The sequence below is a fragment of the Perissodus microlepis genome, chromosome 2 (genome assembly GCF_051167445.1).
Source record: "Perissodus microlepis isolate ML-2025 ecotype Zambia chromosome 2, ASM5116744v1, whole genome shotgun sequence".
In the NCBI taxonomy this organism is placed as follows: Eukaryota; Metazoa; Chordata; class Actinopteri; order Cichliformes; family Cichlidae; genus Perissodus; species Perissodus microlepis.
In genome coordinates this window covers 32,909,852-32,924,292 of record NC_140462.1, presented here as the reverse complement: position 1 = coordinate 32,924,292, position 14,441 = coordinate 32,909,852, and the positions used below count along the sequence as shown (strand labels likewise).

General features: G+C 40.6%; 1 protein-coding gene across 3 annotated transcripts in view; it reads left to right on the top strand.

Annotated features, from left to right (window-relative positions):
• The first annotated feature begins 2,114 nt into the window (after positions 1-2,114).
• csnk1a1 (casein kinase 1, alpha 1) overlaps positions 2,115-14,441 on the top strand; it is a 29,780-nt gene continuing 17,453 nt past the window's right edge. For 2 of the 3 annotated variants that reach the window (XM_084908572.1, XM_084908564.1), the window contains exons 1-4: positions 2,115-2,848; positions 3,107-3,213; positions 12,850-12,976; positions 13,131-13,229. In XM_084908572.1, the coding sequence (XP_084764698.1) occupies positions 2,726-2,848; positions 3,107-3,213; positions 12,850-12,976; positions 13,131-13,229 (456 nt within the window). In that variant the 5' untranslated portion in view covers positions 2,115-2,725. The remainder of the gene's footprint in view (positions 2,849-3,106; positions 3,214-12,849; positions 12,977-13,130; positions 13,230-14,441) is intronic. The other variant, XM_084908580.1, reaches the window with a different exon arrangement.

Here is a 14,441-nt window from a genome sequence, read left to right as displayed (position 1 = left end):
CAAAATGCGTTTCATCATCGTGAAAAAATGTCCTCATTATTGGTACACATGCTAAACAGGACAGCAACTCCCTACATGATGCACTGCGTACTCAAACCCTTTCTCTGACTCAAGAAACCCTGAATCATTGCCCATTTCTCTTGATTGGGTTATTGATTGTGCTACATTATAACTATGATGTTATGATATGTTCCCCTTTTTGTTTAAACAAGTGTTTCCCATAAATGTGCTTCACTAGTAGATGGGTGTGAGATATGTCCACGACATATGTCAGGAAAAACAAAGAAACAGCATTAATAACACAGAGCAGGACCTCCAGTCAACCACGGTCGTTTAACTGTGTTTAACTCTGTACTGGTCAGAGGGGTGAGACCGTCCCTCTCTGTGGGAAAAAAGGCTCAGTACGATGTCAAAGAGGCCCAAATGAGTGTAATCTGCTCATATTGAACCACCAGGACATTAAGAAATATCTCTTCTATTACCGTGACATGTAACTGTCCAAAACGTCTTCATGTTTATGGATTTATGGCATTCATTGTTCCTCGTGTAGGTTCAACTCCCCTCCTCTTGTTTTCTTTCTTACAGTTGAGTCAACAGACCTCTGCCCTTTACTCTTAATGTCCAGCCTTCCTTCAGCTGTCCTTAACATGCTCCGTTTCTCCACAGCATATCTCGACTCTCCAGCAGCAGCGTGGCCTCTGTTAGTGCAGCGAAGGTCTCCTCTCCGGTGTGCAGATATATTTTCACTTTTGCTGGATGCAGACATTTGGCCTGGACATCCTTTCTTTTGATTTCGTGAACATTTGCTGTCTTCATTTGTAGATCAGGACAGTTGTCTTTTTTAAAGAATGTCCATTTATCTAAAAAAAAAAAAAGACTTTCTGGCTCCATGCTTGTTATTTTTTGCTGTGCTGAGGAATCTCACTATTATCGACCTGGGAGGTGCTGGTGAATCTCTAGGACTAGTTTGGATGTCTGGATGTCCATTTGGGTGGTAGTTTCAGTGTCTGCTGAGCAGCTCTTTCACAACTCTGACTGTATCCTTCCTTTCACTTGCCTCTGGGACCTGGAAGATTGGAATGTTATTGGCCTGTTTTGGAGATCTTTGCGGAGAGGATCCATACCAGGTGAATTCTGTACCGCAGCACCCAGCGCTGCAACATGACTGTGTCTTGGACCATTCTAGCTCTTTCATGTCCTGGGGAGCAGGCCTGTGGCTCCCCCCACACACTATTAGATACTTAAACACAGAAACCTTATGAGCACAGCACGCTCACACACACATGTGCGCACACACCATCTTGGTGGGCTGCTGCCTCTAAACATGTCATGTAATATTAATACTGTGTGCTGCTCAGTAACACTTATCATATGTATGTTACTCTTAGTTATACATATGCTGGTTGTTGCTGTGGTTTCCCTGCTGTGTGGTTTTTTTCGGCAGGTATTCAAGCAGATTGTCGTGTTTTTTCTCTCCCTGCCAAACTTGTCTTACTTTCTTCTTTTGCTTTTCTGTCCCCCAGTCTTGTCTGTTGTGATTTTAATATCTCAAAATAAAAAAATCCTAATAAAATATGACATTATAGCAAAAGGCGTAATGGTCTACTTGGGAACATAAATCAGTTTTTTGGTCTTCTGACTGCCCACTAAAAAAATCTACCCTTGTCATATTCGTTCTCTGAATGACCATATAGAATTTCTGGCAAATATTTGTAACATATTTTGGAATAATATTTTCATCTGTTTTCCAGTCACATGACGTAGTCTGTTCGAAAACATCACCTGCTGGTGCATTCAAGTGCTCTGTGGTGGAACCTGACAAAATTATCAACCAAACAAAAGTTAACCCCCCAAAAAGAACTTTTCACGGTTACTTAATTGGCCTTTAACATACGTCGACACGCGATAGGACAAAAAAAACAAATTAAAAAAGAAACAAAATATACAAAATTTTAAGGCCATTCAAACTAAGAATGTTGCGTTATAAAGCATTTATATTGCGCGCATACATAAAGCATATTTCCTTTCTTAGCACTAACTTTTGTGGCATATTTTTTATATTTACTTTTATTTCCGATAGCAACTGAAGGGGCCATGAGGTACCTTAGCTAATCGCCTCCAACGGCAACCAGCTGAGAGAAAGGGTAGAGAAGACAAGATGGCGGAGTGAGTGGGTTGTACTTTGTACAGACGGTTTCGACCCTTAAAGTTTGCTGAAAACGTCTTTAAAAGATCGAAGAAGCAACGGCACCCGCGAGAGTATAAAGATTAACTTTCGCCCTTCACTGCAGAGGAAACCTGGACAGTTTCTCCGTTGCGTTCGTTACGACGACGTTAGCTTGATGCTAACGTTAGCTAACGTTAGATTTGACGGACATTAGTTGCTACTTCGAGGTAGCTGGTTGGGTGTTAAAGGCCTTAGGCTTGTTCTAATTTAGTTCTGGATGTTTGTACGTCGATACTAACACGCCATTGAGCGTTTACCTGACCAGTTTGTGTTTTAACTAAGATTATTGTAGCCAGACGAAAGCCAGAACACTATATATGAGATCTATCGAAGCCTGGTTCATTGGTTGTCGAAAATATTTTGTAGTAACAGCTAGCCCACATTGCCCCCTGTAACACCAAGTGGATATACGGGACGCCGTATGTTCTGCTGACAATCGGGCTAAATTGCCACAGAATTTCCTAAAGCAAATCAGGTGGAATTTGATATCTGGTGGATATGGCGAGCAGCAGTGGCTCTAAAGCAGAGTTCATAGTCGGTGGAAAATACAAACTCGTCAGAAAAATCGGATCAGGATCTTTCGGCGACATATATCTGGCCATCAACATCACAAATGGAGAGGTAATATGGTGCATCTTTCTACATCTTGGATTGTTTAGCTGTCTTCTGGAAGTTGCTAAATAATTTTACCGAATATGACGGTAGCTTTGTCCTATGTGTGCGATAACTTTATAGGTTGGAAAGTGCACAGCTTCTATTTATCTGCTAGGGTTACACAATACTTTTAGCTGTATTCAGTTTATGAATCCCTGGATGTTAGTAGTAAAAAGAATGGTAAATATTGAAGTGTATTTGTTGTCGTGTTTCTCTATTTTTCAGGAAGTAGCTGTTAAATTGGAATCACAAAAGGCCAGACATCCGCAGTTGTTATACGAAAGCAAACTATACAAAATCCTACAAGGCGGTGTCGGGATTCCACACATCAGGTAAGGAGAAATGGTTGGGCGGCACGGCGTCTGTGTCGATACTAACATGGAAACATTTATTTCGGTCAATAAATGTCGTCCCGTCTGCTTTGGGAAAAAGACGGCTAACAGTGATTGTGAACCCTGCTGGCATTAGGCCTGCTAATCAGCCCAACAGCTACGAGGACACACTGTGTATTGTGTATTTCCAGCCACCGCTTTCAAACGCTTTCCTCTCGGTTCCGTTTGACACTTTTGGCTGCGTGGTGACAGCCGTTTACAGACCCTAGGTGCGTACTTGTATCCTGAATTACAGCTGTTACGGAGCGGAAAGGGGACTGTGTGATTGGAAATGGCCGCTCTTTTGTTGTGCTAGCTTCCAACATGTCCTCCGCTCCCTTGTCAGAAAATGGCGGCGGCGAACAGAAGCGAAAACAGCAGACCATGCCCAACAGTGTGTGTTTGCAGCGCGTAAACGAAGCCTTTACAGGACCCGTCAGCGGGGACACGTAATATTAGTTGCGGTAACTGCTAATAATAACCATTTAGGGTGAGCGGTAATCTTAAAGTACACTAGCTGCGTCCCACTTCCACACTGTATATTTTAACTATGCAGTGTGTACACTTCAGTCCGAGCACCAGTGTCGCGGTATTTCACCTCTTTGTTCATATCATCTGTGCCAGAAAGACTGCTTATGATGACGGGTTTTGTTTCATTAGTCGTGAGTTGGACCGGTTGTTTTGATGAAAGCATTACATTTTCTTTAGTGTATGTTTATTTAGAACAGATGTGACATCACAATAATTTATAGATTCCTGACAGGTCTTACATGCTTTGATTACCAGCATTAGTAATGGGTAATTGGGTAGCTGCTATTAATGATGTGACCCGTGTTAAATGTAGGGCAGTCTGCAGCTGTCAAAGGTGAACTGGATTTTTCTTTAGCGTGCTGGAAGGCAGAAACTGGAGGCGGATTTCCTCATTTCTGGTTCATCTTTTGGTTTCTGGTTTAACACCCGTCCACTCATGTCCACAGACGAACATATTTGAAGGACCATTTTTAGCCATTGGTAACTACAGAGCAAACAAACTTTAATCCAGTGTGAACACGCGTCACTACTGACCATGATAGAGGAGGGACGAGTCATTTAATTAGCTTGGGTCACTTTGTCATCGTGGCACGCAGTGTAAAAGTTGGATAACGTGTATTTTTATGTTTGCGGTAGTCATTGAACTAGAGTTTTAATTAAAAGCTGGAATCCTTATTTTTTTATTTTTAAATATTCATGTGTAATTGGTCGGGGCAAAATGTAGGTGACAGAAATAAACAAAATAAGACTTCTATTAGAAGATCCAAAAGGCATCAACACAGGATGAGCTGGGAAATGAGCGGAGCTGACCTGGACCTGCCCCTCATCCTTATCAGTTTTGAATCCACCCTGCCGTGCAGGTGGACTCTGACCCATCCTGGATATGCCTACCTTTTGGCAGATCTAGTTCAGAGTCACTACTCTCTGGGTAAACCCACAGAGACCGGTTGAGCTGAGCTTCAGACTCTAACTGTACCTCCGACTGTTGTTTGGCATAATTGATCACTGAATACCCAGGAACAAATTTCAATAAGAAGTATTCCAAAAACAGACTGCATTTTAAAATGAACAGTTAAACCTCCTTGGCCTGCACACAGTCTGCATCATCACTCCTGCTGAAGAACAGATTATTGGTGTCCCTCAGCTGGACAGTCGCTCCCTGAAGATGAGTGCTGATCACCTGCTTGCTTTGTTCAGATGCTCTTGATACTGTTGCTCCTTTTAAAACTGAGTGTGTTAAACCTAAAAAAGGTGCCTGGCTAAACAATGTGACTCAATGTGCTCTTAGAAATGAAGAAGAAAAAACTTCAGCTCTCCTTTGATATGTTAAGCCCTGTTTGGCTAGCAGGATGGCGTTAGAGAAAGGATTTTAGGACAGAAGTATTTATCAGACATCATCTCTAATTCCTGTCACAGACCTCGTGTCTTATTAACACCATTAGTTCTGCTATCAACCACCCACCAAACACTTTCCAGGGTCTCCAGCCACCTGTGAAAACTCTTGTTTTCTGTCAATAAGGTCACTGCTATCAGGTCTCATATCACTCCTCCGGCTTCTGTTCCCCCAAATTTATCAGCTGTTCGATCCCTTTGAGCCTGTTTCTCTGTGTCGCCTCGACATTATCCCCACTCGTCATTTTAAAGAAGTCTTTGAAACTATTGGACCTAGTGTGTTGTCCATTATCAACACCTGTCTTCTAATGGGAACTGTACCAACTGATTTCAAGCACGCCATGGTGCAGCAGCCATTTCTCAAAGAAATAAATATATTTGGGTAACGTTTAGACATTGTATCTTCACTCAGATATTCATTGTGACAAAGCGTGATAGTCAATAGTTTAATTTAAAAAAAAATATGAAAGATTAACCTCTCTTTGGCATTTCGACTTCATGCATCAAACTATCCAAAGCAGCCACGTGATAATGTTCATATTTGACCTTCAGAACAAGCTGCTGATCATGTACCGTTTGTTAATGCTCCTGGCACTTGTTTCAGCATTTAAGTGTTCTATTAAAAAATAAAAGAATTCATTTTTCATTTTGTATCTTAGACTTGTAGCTGGATTTTCTAAGGTCAGCGCTCGCAAGCAGGTTTCATACCAGAGGGGAAAATCCCTCCAAACTAAAACAGACACTTTTCTTTCATTGGTTACAAAATGTACCACATGAGCCAATCAAAAATGATGTGGCAGCACGTGGCATATGGTTGCTTAGAAAGAGGAAAGTTTTGGGACTGATGGCGAGTTTGAAATGTGAGAGATTTGACATTGAATGTGTTTGGAGTGTGTAGCTGGTGTGTAGTGTAGCCATTTGTTTTGTGTGTTAAAACAATGAGACGACTAAAAAGCCACCAAAGCCTTCTGTCATTGTACATGTAGAACAAAGTTTTGGGAGCTCTGCACCAGCTGTGTATGGAATGAAAACATAAATGTTAGGGCAGCAACAATACACCCGTCTGTCTTGTGGTGGACAAGAACTATCACAAATACTTAGTGGCGTCTTGTCTCCCCCGATTGTTCTGTAAGTAGAACAAAAAAGGAATTTGCTGCAGTTTTATATGAATGGTTGGACAGAACTTTGTTTTCCACCTTATATTTGGATTTCAAATAATGAAAAGCTTTCTTTAAACATGTTGGTGGTTTTCACGTTCAATTTAGTTGTTTTTGGGGTTTTTTTCTTTCAACTTTTCCCTACTTGGACTAGATTGTCAAACGTAGAATCCAAGTATGCTCGCCCCCGACCGGTCGCAGCAGATGGCCCCGCCCCTCCCTGAGGCTGGTTCTGCTGGAGGTTTCTTCCTGTTAAAAGGGAGTTGTTCCTTCCCGCTGTTGCCAAAGGGCTTGCTCATAGGTGTGATATGATTGCTGGTGTTTTACCTGTTTTCTTTGTGTTATTGTAGGGTCTGTAAAGCGCCTTGAGACAACTGTTGTGATTTAGCACTAAATAAATGAGATTAACTTTTATGATCCTTCACATCAATTAAAATTTGTATCTATAGCACTCTCCTCAGCCTTTGGCAATACCACGTAGATGAATGGTCTCTAGCAACATACATGCAGTGTGATTAGGCTGAACGGCCATGTCCATCTCAGTAATGTATGTGTTCATTTAATAAACTACATCTAAATTGAGCCTGCATCTGTTTGTTGAAAGACATAATTACACACTAATCAGAGGATAGTTAGGAGTACTGTATTTGTTTTTTCCCAGTTAAACTCGACTTTCAGTTAAACGACTGACTTTGGTGTTTAACAGTGTGCTAAGCGGTTTACATTCTGGTAGTCATCTATTCATGTCATATACCGTCGTCGGGGTCTGAGGAGAACATAGTCTGGTCAGATGAGACTGAAATTAAACTCTTTGGATGCCTCAGTACACACAGTGTTCAGAGGCCAAAAGACACTGCATATTAGCCCAAAAAGAGGGAAGTCTGCAGCTGGGAACATAATAGCGTGGGGCTATTCTTCATACGGCACTGGCATGCTTCATTGATGGAAGGATTAATGGACAAATGTACTGAGACGTTCTTGATAAAAATCTGCTGCCACCTACTGAGGATTGACAGTAGCTGTGTCCAACTCTGTGATCCCACATCGTTTCTCATTATTACACATCATTTATGGACATCTATGGTTTGAATTTGCATATGTGGATTAGAGGGGTTGTTACCAACATCTGGTGAGAATTTCCAGTCAACAGTTGCATTGTAATGCTGTGAAATGTTTTCTAGGGTTATGTAGCCTGAAAATCCTATAAAAGCCTTAACAGCCACTAGTATGGGTTATAAAAATGGTTGTAAACCATAAATCCCAGTTTAGGGTTGTTTCAATTTGGCTTTTTTGTAATTTAAGTCTAAAGTAAGTTTCCACTTCAACTGTATTGCAAACAAGCTGTTCAGTGAGTCTTGGTGCTCATAGTTCTGGTTTCATGTTGAAACAGTCTTGCCTACAGCCTGCGCAACCTGCTGATCTTGCTGCCTCTCCTACATTCCTGCTAGAGTCTGACTTGACTTTTATTCAGGCCCCACCTATACCAGTTTGTGCAACTTCCTCACTGTGGCTCGGGCTTTTTACTTTTTTTTTTTGGTGTAAAGAAGTGACTCAAGCCTTGTGTTGGGGTCATGATTATGGCCTGCGAATGCTACAGATTTCAAAATCATGGTAAAGCTGTCAGTTGTGTGCATATTGTGACTATAGTTGATTCCCACCAGACGTGTGGATTGAAAATATATCGTGCCATAAGATAATTATGGCAGTTACAAGTAGGGTTGTTCCTGGGAACTCATTTCTTAGTCTCTCTTTTCTTTTTTTTCTTTTTTTTGGTCTCGTTTAGTTGACTAATCAGCTCGTCTAAAACTAAGACACTGATATGTCATTAAATTTGAGTCCCTGTTTAATGGGCAGTGTCAAACTAAGGCATTTGTAACCGTTAATTACATTCCTTAACAAGGAATCATGACGCTTGACCCTCATTGCCATACACCTTTTATCCCCACCTGGTTTATTTAAAGTATCATCATCATCGTTTATTTATATAGCACTTTAAAAACACACCTGGTAGACCAAAGTGCTGATCTATACAAATATAAAGTAATACAATAGCAAAAACCAAACATAGCAATAAAATTGTCAGTTACCCACAGAGTGGTAACTGTGGGTAACTGTAGTATAAATTGTCAGTCGATCCTGTTACACCTTCAGTATTACTTCAATCAAATGCAGTACCACAAACTGTTCTCTTCATTTTGAAATGTGTTGCCTCTAGACCTTGTTGACATAAAAGTATAGGTTGTTCTGAGTGAAAACAAAATGAAACTATGAAATTAACGTTAGTGAGACTGCAGTTTTGTTTTAAATCATTTGAGTTTTTTCAGTGGCAGCACACAATCACACCCGTTTCCCTCTGGGCTCAAAATTTCCCCCAAATGTTTGATAGTTTAAAAAATATAAAGTGGATTAATCACTCAGTTATGTTACTTTTAATTAAAAGTTTATTCAAACACAAAGATTTCGTTATTCCATTTCAAATCGAAGGTCAATAAACCCCCTACTTCCATTAGCACCTATTTGGATTCGCCAAGTCATGGGACATCATAGCACAGGCCTCAGTGAAGGCAGACTTCAATGACAACTGAGCCCTTAGTTTCCACCATTTACAGGCCAACGGCATACGAAGTAAAATTGTCACAGGTATCATTTTTCGCCCTCGGAGACCTTCTGTAATGTTATGGACAACTCAACAAGTTGTTTTTTTTTTTTAATGTGCACCAGCATGGTTGCCACTAGGGCTGCACGATTTTGCATAAAATGAGAATCACGATTTTTTTGCTTAGAATTGAGATCACGATTCTCTCACGATTTTCTTTTCCGGTATAAATATGTATTGCGCTTATTAACTGCACATCAACGTCGTAACAGTTGAGACTGAACATAAAAACAACAAATGTCTCACGTTTTGTCGTTGCCGCAAAATGTTGTACTGCTTGAAATTCCGTCTCCACCGTTGCTCGACGCTGCGTGTGTAGAGCAGGTAGTGCAACAATAGAAAAATAGTTGCGGGACGGCACTGTGTAGCGTTTGTCTAGGGTGTTGATCATTTTCCTAAATCCCTCGTTTTGCACAGTGTTGATGGAGCCATATCTTTGGTCAGGTGATAAGTAATAGCCTCCGTAATTTCTTTGTGCCTGCGGGAGTTCGACGGGTATAGGGAAGCGCTGTATAAGGTTCCTGGTGGTTGATGTTTGGGTGGCTGACTGGGACGGATTTTCTCCTGTCACTTTCTCGTCATCCCTGACCTGCTCTCCGTTGTTTTTTTCCCTGCCAATTTTAGCAGCCAGCTTCTGTATCACGTGGTATAAGCTCCGCCCTTGTCATTTGTTGAGCAGGAAGAGTGAGCGCTTGTTTTCATGCAGATTACGTCCCGGATCAAAATGCAGTACAATCGTCGTCTTTCTTTTTTTTTTCTTTCTTTCTTTCTTTTTTTTTTTTTTTTTTTTAAATCGTTGTCATTTGGAAATGAGATCGCACATAAGTATGAATTGAGATCGCGATTTTCTAACGATTAATCGTGCAGCTCTAGTTGCCACCATGTGTAGCTGGACCTGGTGTTACATACTGCCCATATTTTTGCCACAGATTTACTGGTTTACTAGCTGTAGCTTCTTTACTGAATAGGTGCACATCAGCAAGAATCAACATACCCACATATGTCTGTACTAGGGCTGCCACAAACGATTATTTTGATAGTCGACTAGTCACCGATTATTTTTGCGACTAATCAGATCATCATCCATTGGACGTAAAACGTACAGCTTATTGCACCAGCAGCATCTGCTCTTATATAACTATCATTAGCTTACAGCTTTAAGTGTTTAAGGTATGTGCTAACTAAAAATAAAGACAAGATGATAGTTTATTAAACTTTTAATGAAATTTGCAGATTGTTTCGGTGGAGTTTAATAAACTCGGCCGTCTGTTCTTTATGTAAAATATAACAGGACACAGGAGTAAACTCTCAAGCATCTCACACTTCTGTTTAATCAGTTCTCTGTTTGACGTTTATTCAGCTGTGTGAAAACTGTAACTTTAATCTCAGCCAAACAGATTTACAGAGGAACAAATAAAACACTGAAAAAAGCCAAACAATAACATTTTAAAATTATCTGAGTGTTTGGACAATCTTCGCCGTGTCGCTGTAACGTAATTGGCCTACAAATGCGGCCTCCGAAGGATGCAGCCTCTAAATTTGGACACAGCTATGAAACCTGACACAGCTTCTTCTTCGGGGTTTAACGGCAGCTGGCATCCTTGTACATGCAGTGCTGCCATCTTCTGTTTCAGTCCGTTATTACACTCTTAAATCCTACTACTTAGTCCTGCGTCTTTTGGGATCTTACAAAGCTTCAAACGACGCGTCGACTATTAAATTTGTCGTCGATGATTTTAATAGTCGACGTAATCGTGGCAGCCCTAGTCTGTACGTCCATTCAATTCATCTTTCTACGCTTGTTGGCATACACATTTGATCCCTCTTTGTTTGTCGTGTTGGGCCTCACCTCTTCAATAAGGTAGCTGCAGCTTAGGAGGTGGAGCAGGTCATCTACTAATTGAAAGGTGGTGCTTCGATCCCTGACTGCTCCAGTTTGGGTGCTAAAGTACCCTTGGGCAAGATACTATAACCCTAAGTTCCTCTCCAATGCACCTATTGGGGTGTGAATGTTAGAAAGCACTTAGGTGTAGAAAAGAAGTGCTTGTCTGAATGGGTGACTAAGGCATGTCACTTTGAGTGCTTGTTGTTGTTGTTGTTGTTATTATTACATTTTATACAGTTATTATCGGTGCCTTTAAAGACGTGGTTTAAAAGTACAGTTTGGTCTGGAGATCTGGTGTAAGTGCATTCCAGTCTTGGGACAGAACAACTAAAGGCTCTGAGTCCCATGGTAGTCAGGTGAGCAGACAGAGGGGAAGCTGAAGACGAGCAGAGTGTACTCTGAGTACGTATGGAGAACATTTGATAAAGACAGGCGAGCAGGGTTATAAAGGACTTTGAAAGTGATAAACAAGATCTTGAAATTGATACTTAGGTGAACTGGAAGCCATGGGAGCTGTTTAAGAACAGGTGTTATGTTTCAGCAATTCTATCTGCGATTTCATTATTTTGCCTTTTAATAAAATTAACAGTTACAGTGTTAACTAAACGATGAGGCGACTTGTCACTGGGACCTGAGCACCTGTGGACGTGGGAAGTATAACCCCTGTATAAGTAATCTCGGTTCAAGCTGTAAACAGTAAAATTGAGCTTCTAGAGAGGTATGAAAGCACATCAATGCAAAGGGGCGTTTGTTACAGATATTTATTTACTAACGAAATATTCTATGAAAAAACAAAAATCCAAAGACTAATTTTCAGTGATTAGTTTTGAAAATATAAACATACAAAGAACCGTGGTTGGTTTGTTCTTTTCCATGTTTCTAGACACAGAGCTGGCTTTAGTGAACAGATTGTGTTCAATGTTTTTTCCAGAGTCACATGACTCCACATCACAGTAGTGTTTTAGAGTGGGGAGGAAAAAATGAGACTGTCTTAAAACAATTTTAAAAGGTTAAAAGTTCAACCTCTGCTGCGTCACAATAACTTGTGTTTTCTTGTTTCCTTGTTGACACATCAGGATGTCAGTCGGAACAACTAAATTAAACCAGAATCTCACTAAGCAATGATGTCATTGGTGTTAAGAGAGAATTCATGTGATGGGCTTCCATGGAACAGGACATTTTAATGTCTCATGTTTGTACCTCAGAAACACATTAGTATTATTTCAAAGTGACGTGTAACCTTTTGTTCTTATATATACACGACTCATTTATTATGCACAAGGGACACGTAAAATGACACAAGTAAAACGAGCCTTTTTATAAGAGGCCAACCTGCTTTGGGTCTACAGTGGTCCCTCGCTATAATGCAGTTCACCTTTCACTGCTTCGGATTTTATTTTTGTGCAATTTTGCATGTTTTTTGGGGGTTTTTTTTGTTTGTTTGTTTGTTTTAAACAGCGTATTGTGTTCTGCATCCTGATTGGCTGTAGACCATTGTCAGTCAATCCCGTGCTGTGTCTCCTGTACAGGACAGAATGCGTTCAGCTTGCCACATTTACATAAATCTTCAACCGCTAGCAGCGTGACTCTGAAGTGTTTTCACTGTATGTTTGTAACACAAACGACAGTGTCGACGAAACGTCGTCACCTGCGGGTTCCTTTGGACTTGTTTTTCTATGAAGGTTTGAACTTTGAGAGTTTAAACAAGAGAAAAGTGTGAAAATGTTCCTGCCTGTCTGAGAAACGAGTATAAAGTGTGTAGTGAGGGCTTTACAGCCTTAAAACATCTATAATAATTGTAAAAAATAAAGTTGGCTACTTTGCGGATTTCACTTATCGCGGGTTATTTTTGGAACGTAACTCCCGCGATAAACAAGGGCCCGCCGTATATTCAGCCTGTGAAGTTGGTTTAGTGAATGCATTGTGACTGAGATCAACCGTGAAAACCCACTTTTCTATGTTACTGTTGTCATCAGGTGGTATGGCCAAGAGAAGGACTACAACGTCCTAGTTATGGACCTGCTTGGACCCAGTCTGGAGGACCTGTTTAACTTCTGTTCTCGCCGCTTCACCATGAAAACTGTCCTTATGCTGGCAGACCAGGTATCCAGCTCATACACACACCCACTTCTCTGCAGGCTTTTAAAAAAGGGAACTAGGCAAAGGTTTATCTGTATCCTGCCTTCATATATAATCTGGAAACTTTTGTCCATCGTAGTAATTTGGTCACATTTAAAACACATTTTTATATCTTCAGATGATCAGCAGAATCGAGTATGTACACACAAAGAACTTCATCCACAGAGACATCAAACCAGATAACTTTCTCATGGGCATCGGCCGTCACTGTAACAAGGTAAGATATGCAGGACCAGTACATAAGTATGTCATATTCAAGGACTGTATAGACCTGTTGGAGGATAGTTATGACAGGGGCCAGATATTATGAAGCAGTTTCAACATACGTCTTTCAGTTATATGGAATCACTGACGACTAGACTATACGGTCACATGAAGTTGGTTAATCAACTTGCTGAGTTAATCCAGGGTTTCACCTGCAGTTCACATGAAAGGGGTGTTGGCAGCATCGAATTCATCTAAAAGGGGCTTTTTCATGGGTTACATGACTTTTCTTCCACATAAAGTGGAAGAAGGGGAAATGACTTTAATTTGTCGGCAGAACAAAGTTAAATGAATTTGAACAGGTGTTCTACTAGCTGCAGTTACAGCAGTGTAAAAGGAATATAGGAACATTTTATGCTTTTTTCGAAATCAACAAATTAGTACGTGTGACAATGCAACACAGTGTGTGCTTCACTCAGTGGGTTTAGGTACAGTTCAATAAGTAGCATATGTATGCCCCCAGCATAGAATCCACATTGCTCTTAAAACATGCTGTGAATAAAAGAAACAGTGAAAACGGTGATTTTAAAATGAAACCCCCAACATAACCTGCTTTGGACACTTTTATTCTGTCCCCGTTGTCTTTAAAGGGTTTGAGAGTAAAGTTTAAGAACAGAATTCAAACAGGAAGTGTCCTGTTTTAGGATCATGAATTAATGGTAAATGAACAGCCAAAGTGTTAGTGTTTGCTGCCAACAGGGGGGAAAAAAACACAGGATTAAAGTTCCATCTAAGAATTAGATCTATTACTGATACTCATCAGGGAAGCACCCTCCAACTCTCCATGCAGAGGTTACAGGAGTGGTGATGCTGTATTCTGGAGAATCAGTCAGTGGGCAGTGATTTCATACCTGTTGATGTCTAATGTGGAACATCTATAGCATAAGTTACACCTCTGTAAGTCAATCACCTTTTGTACTACAGAAAACCAGGACTAACCCTGAAGTGATCTGGATAAGCTGAAGTCCTGCTTCCTAATAGACACCTCTGGTAGTAAATGTTTAGCTTTAGTAATCTCCTGATGGTGACGTCATCAACACAAACGTTTTTGATTTTCTGCTTTGATGCTTTGTGTAATGACTCCAGTCGGCACCATGGAAACATGAACCTCTCACTAAAACAGATCTGTAATAGAACTGTGGTGTGTCTAGGAGTGTGCTTGTGA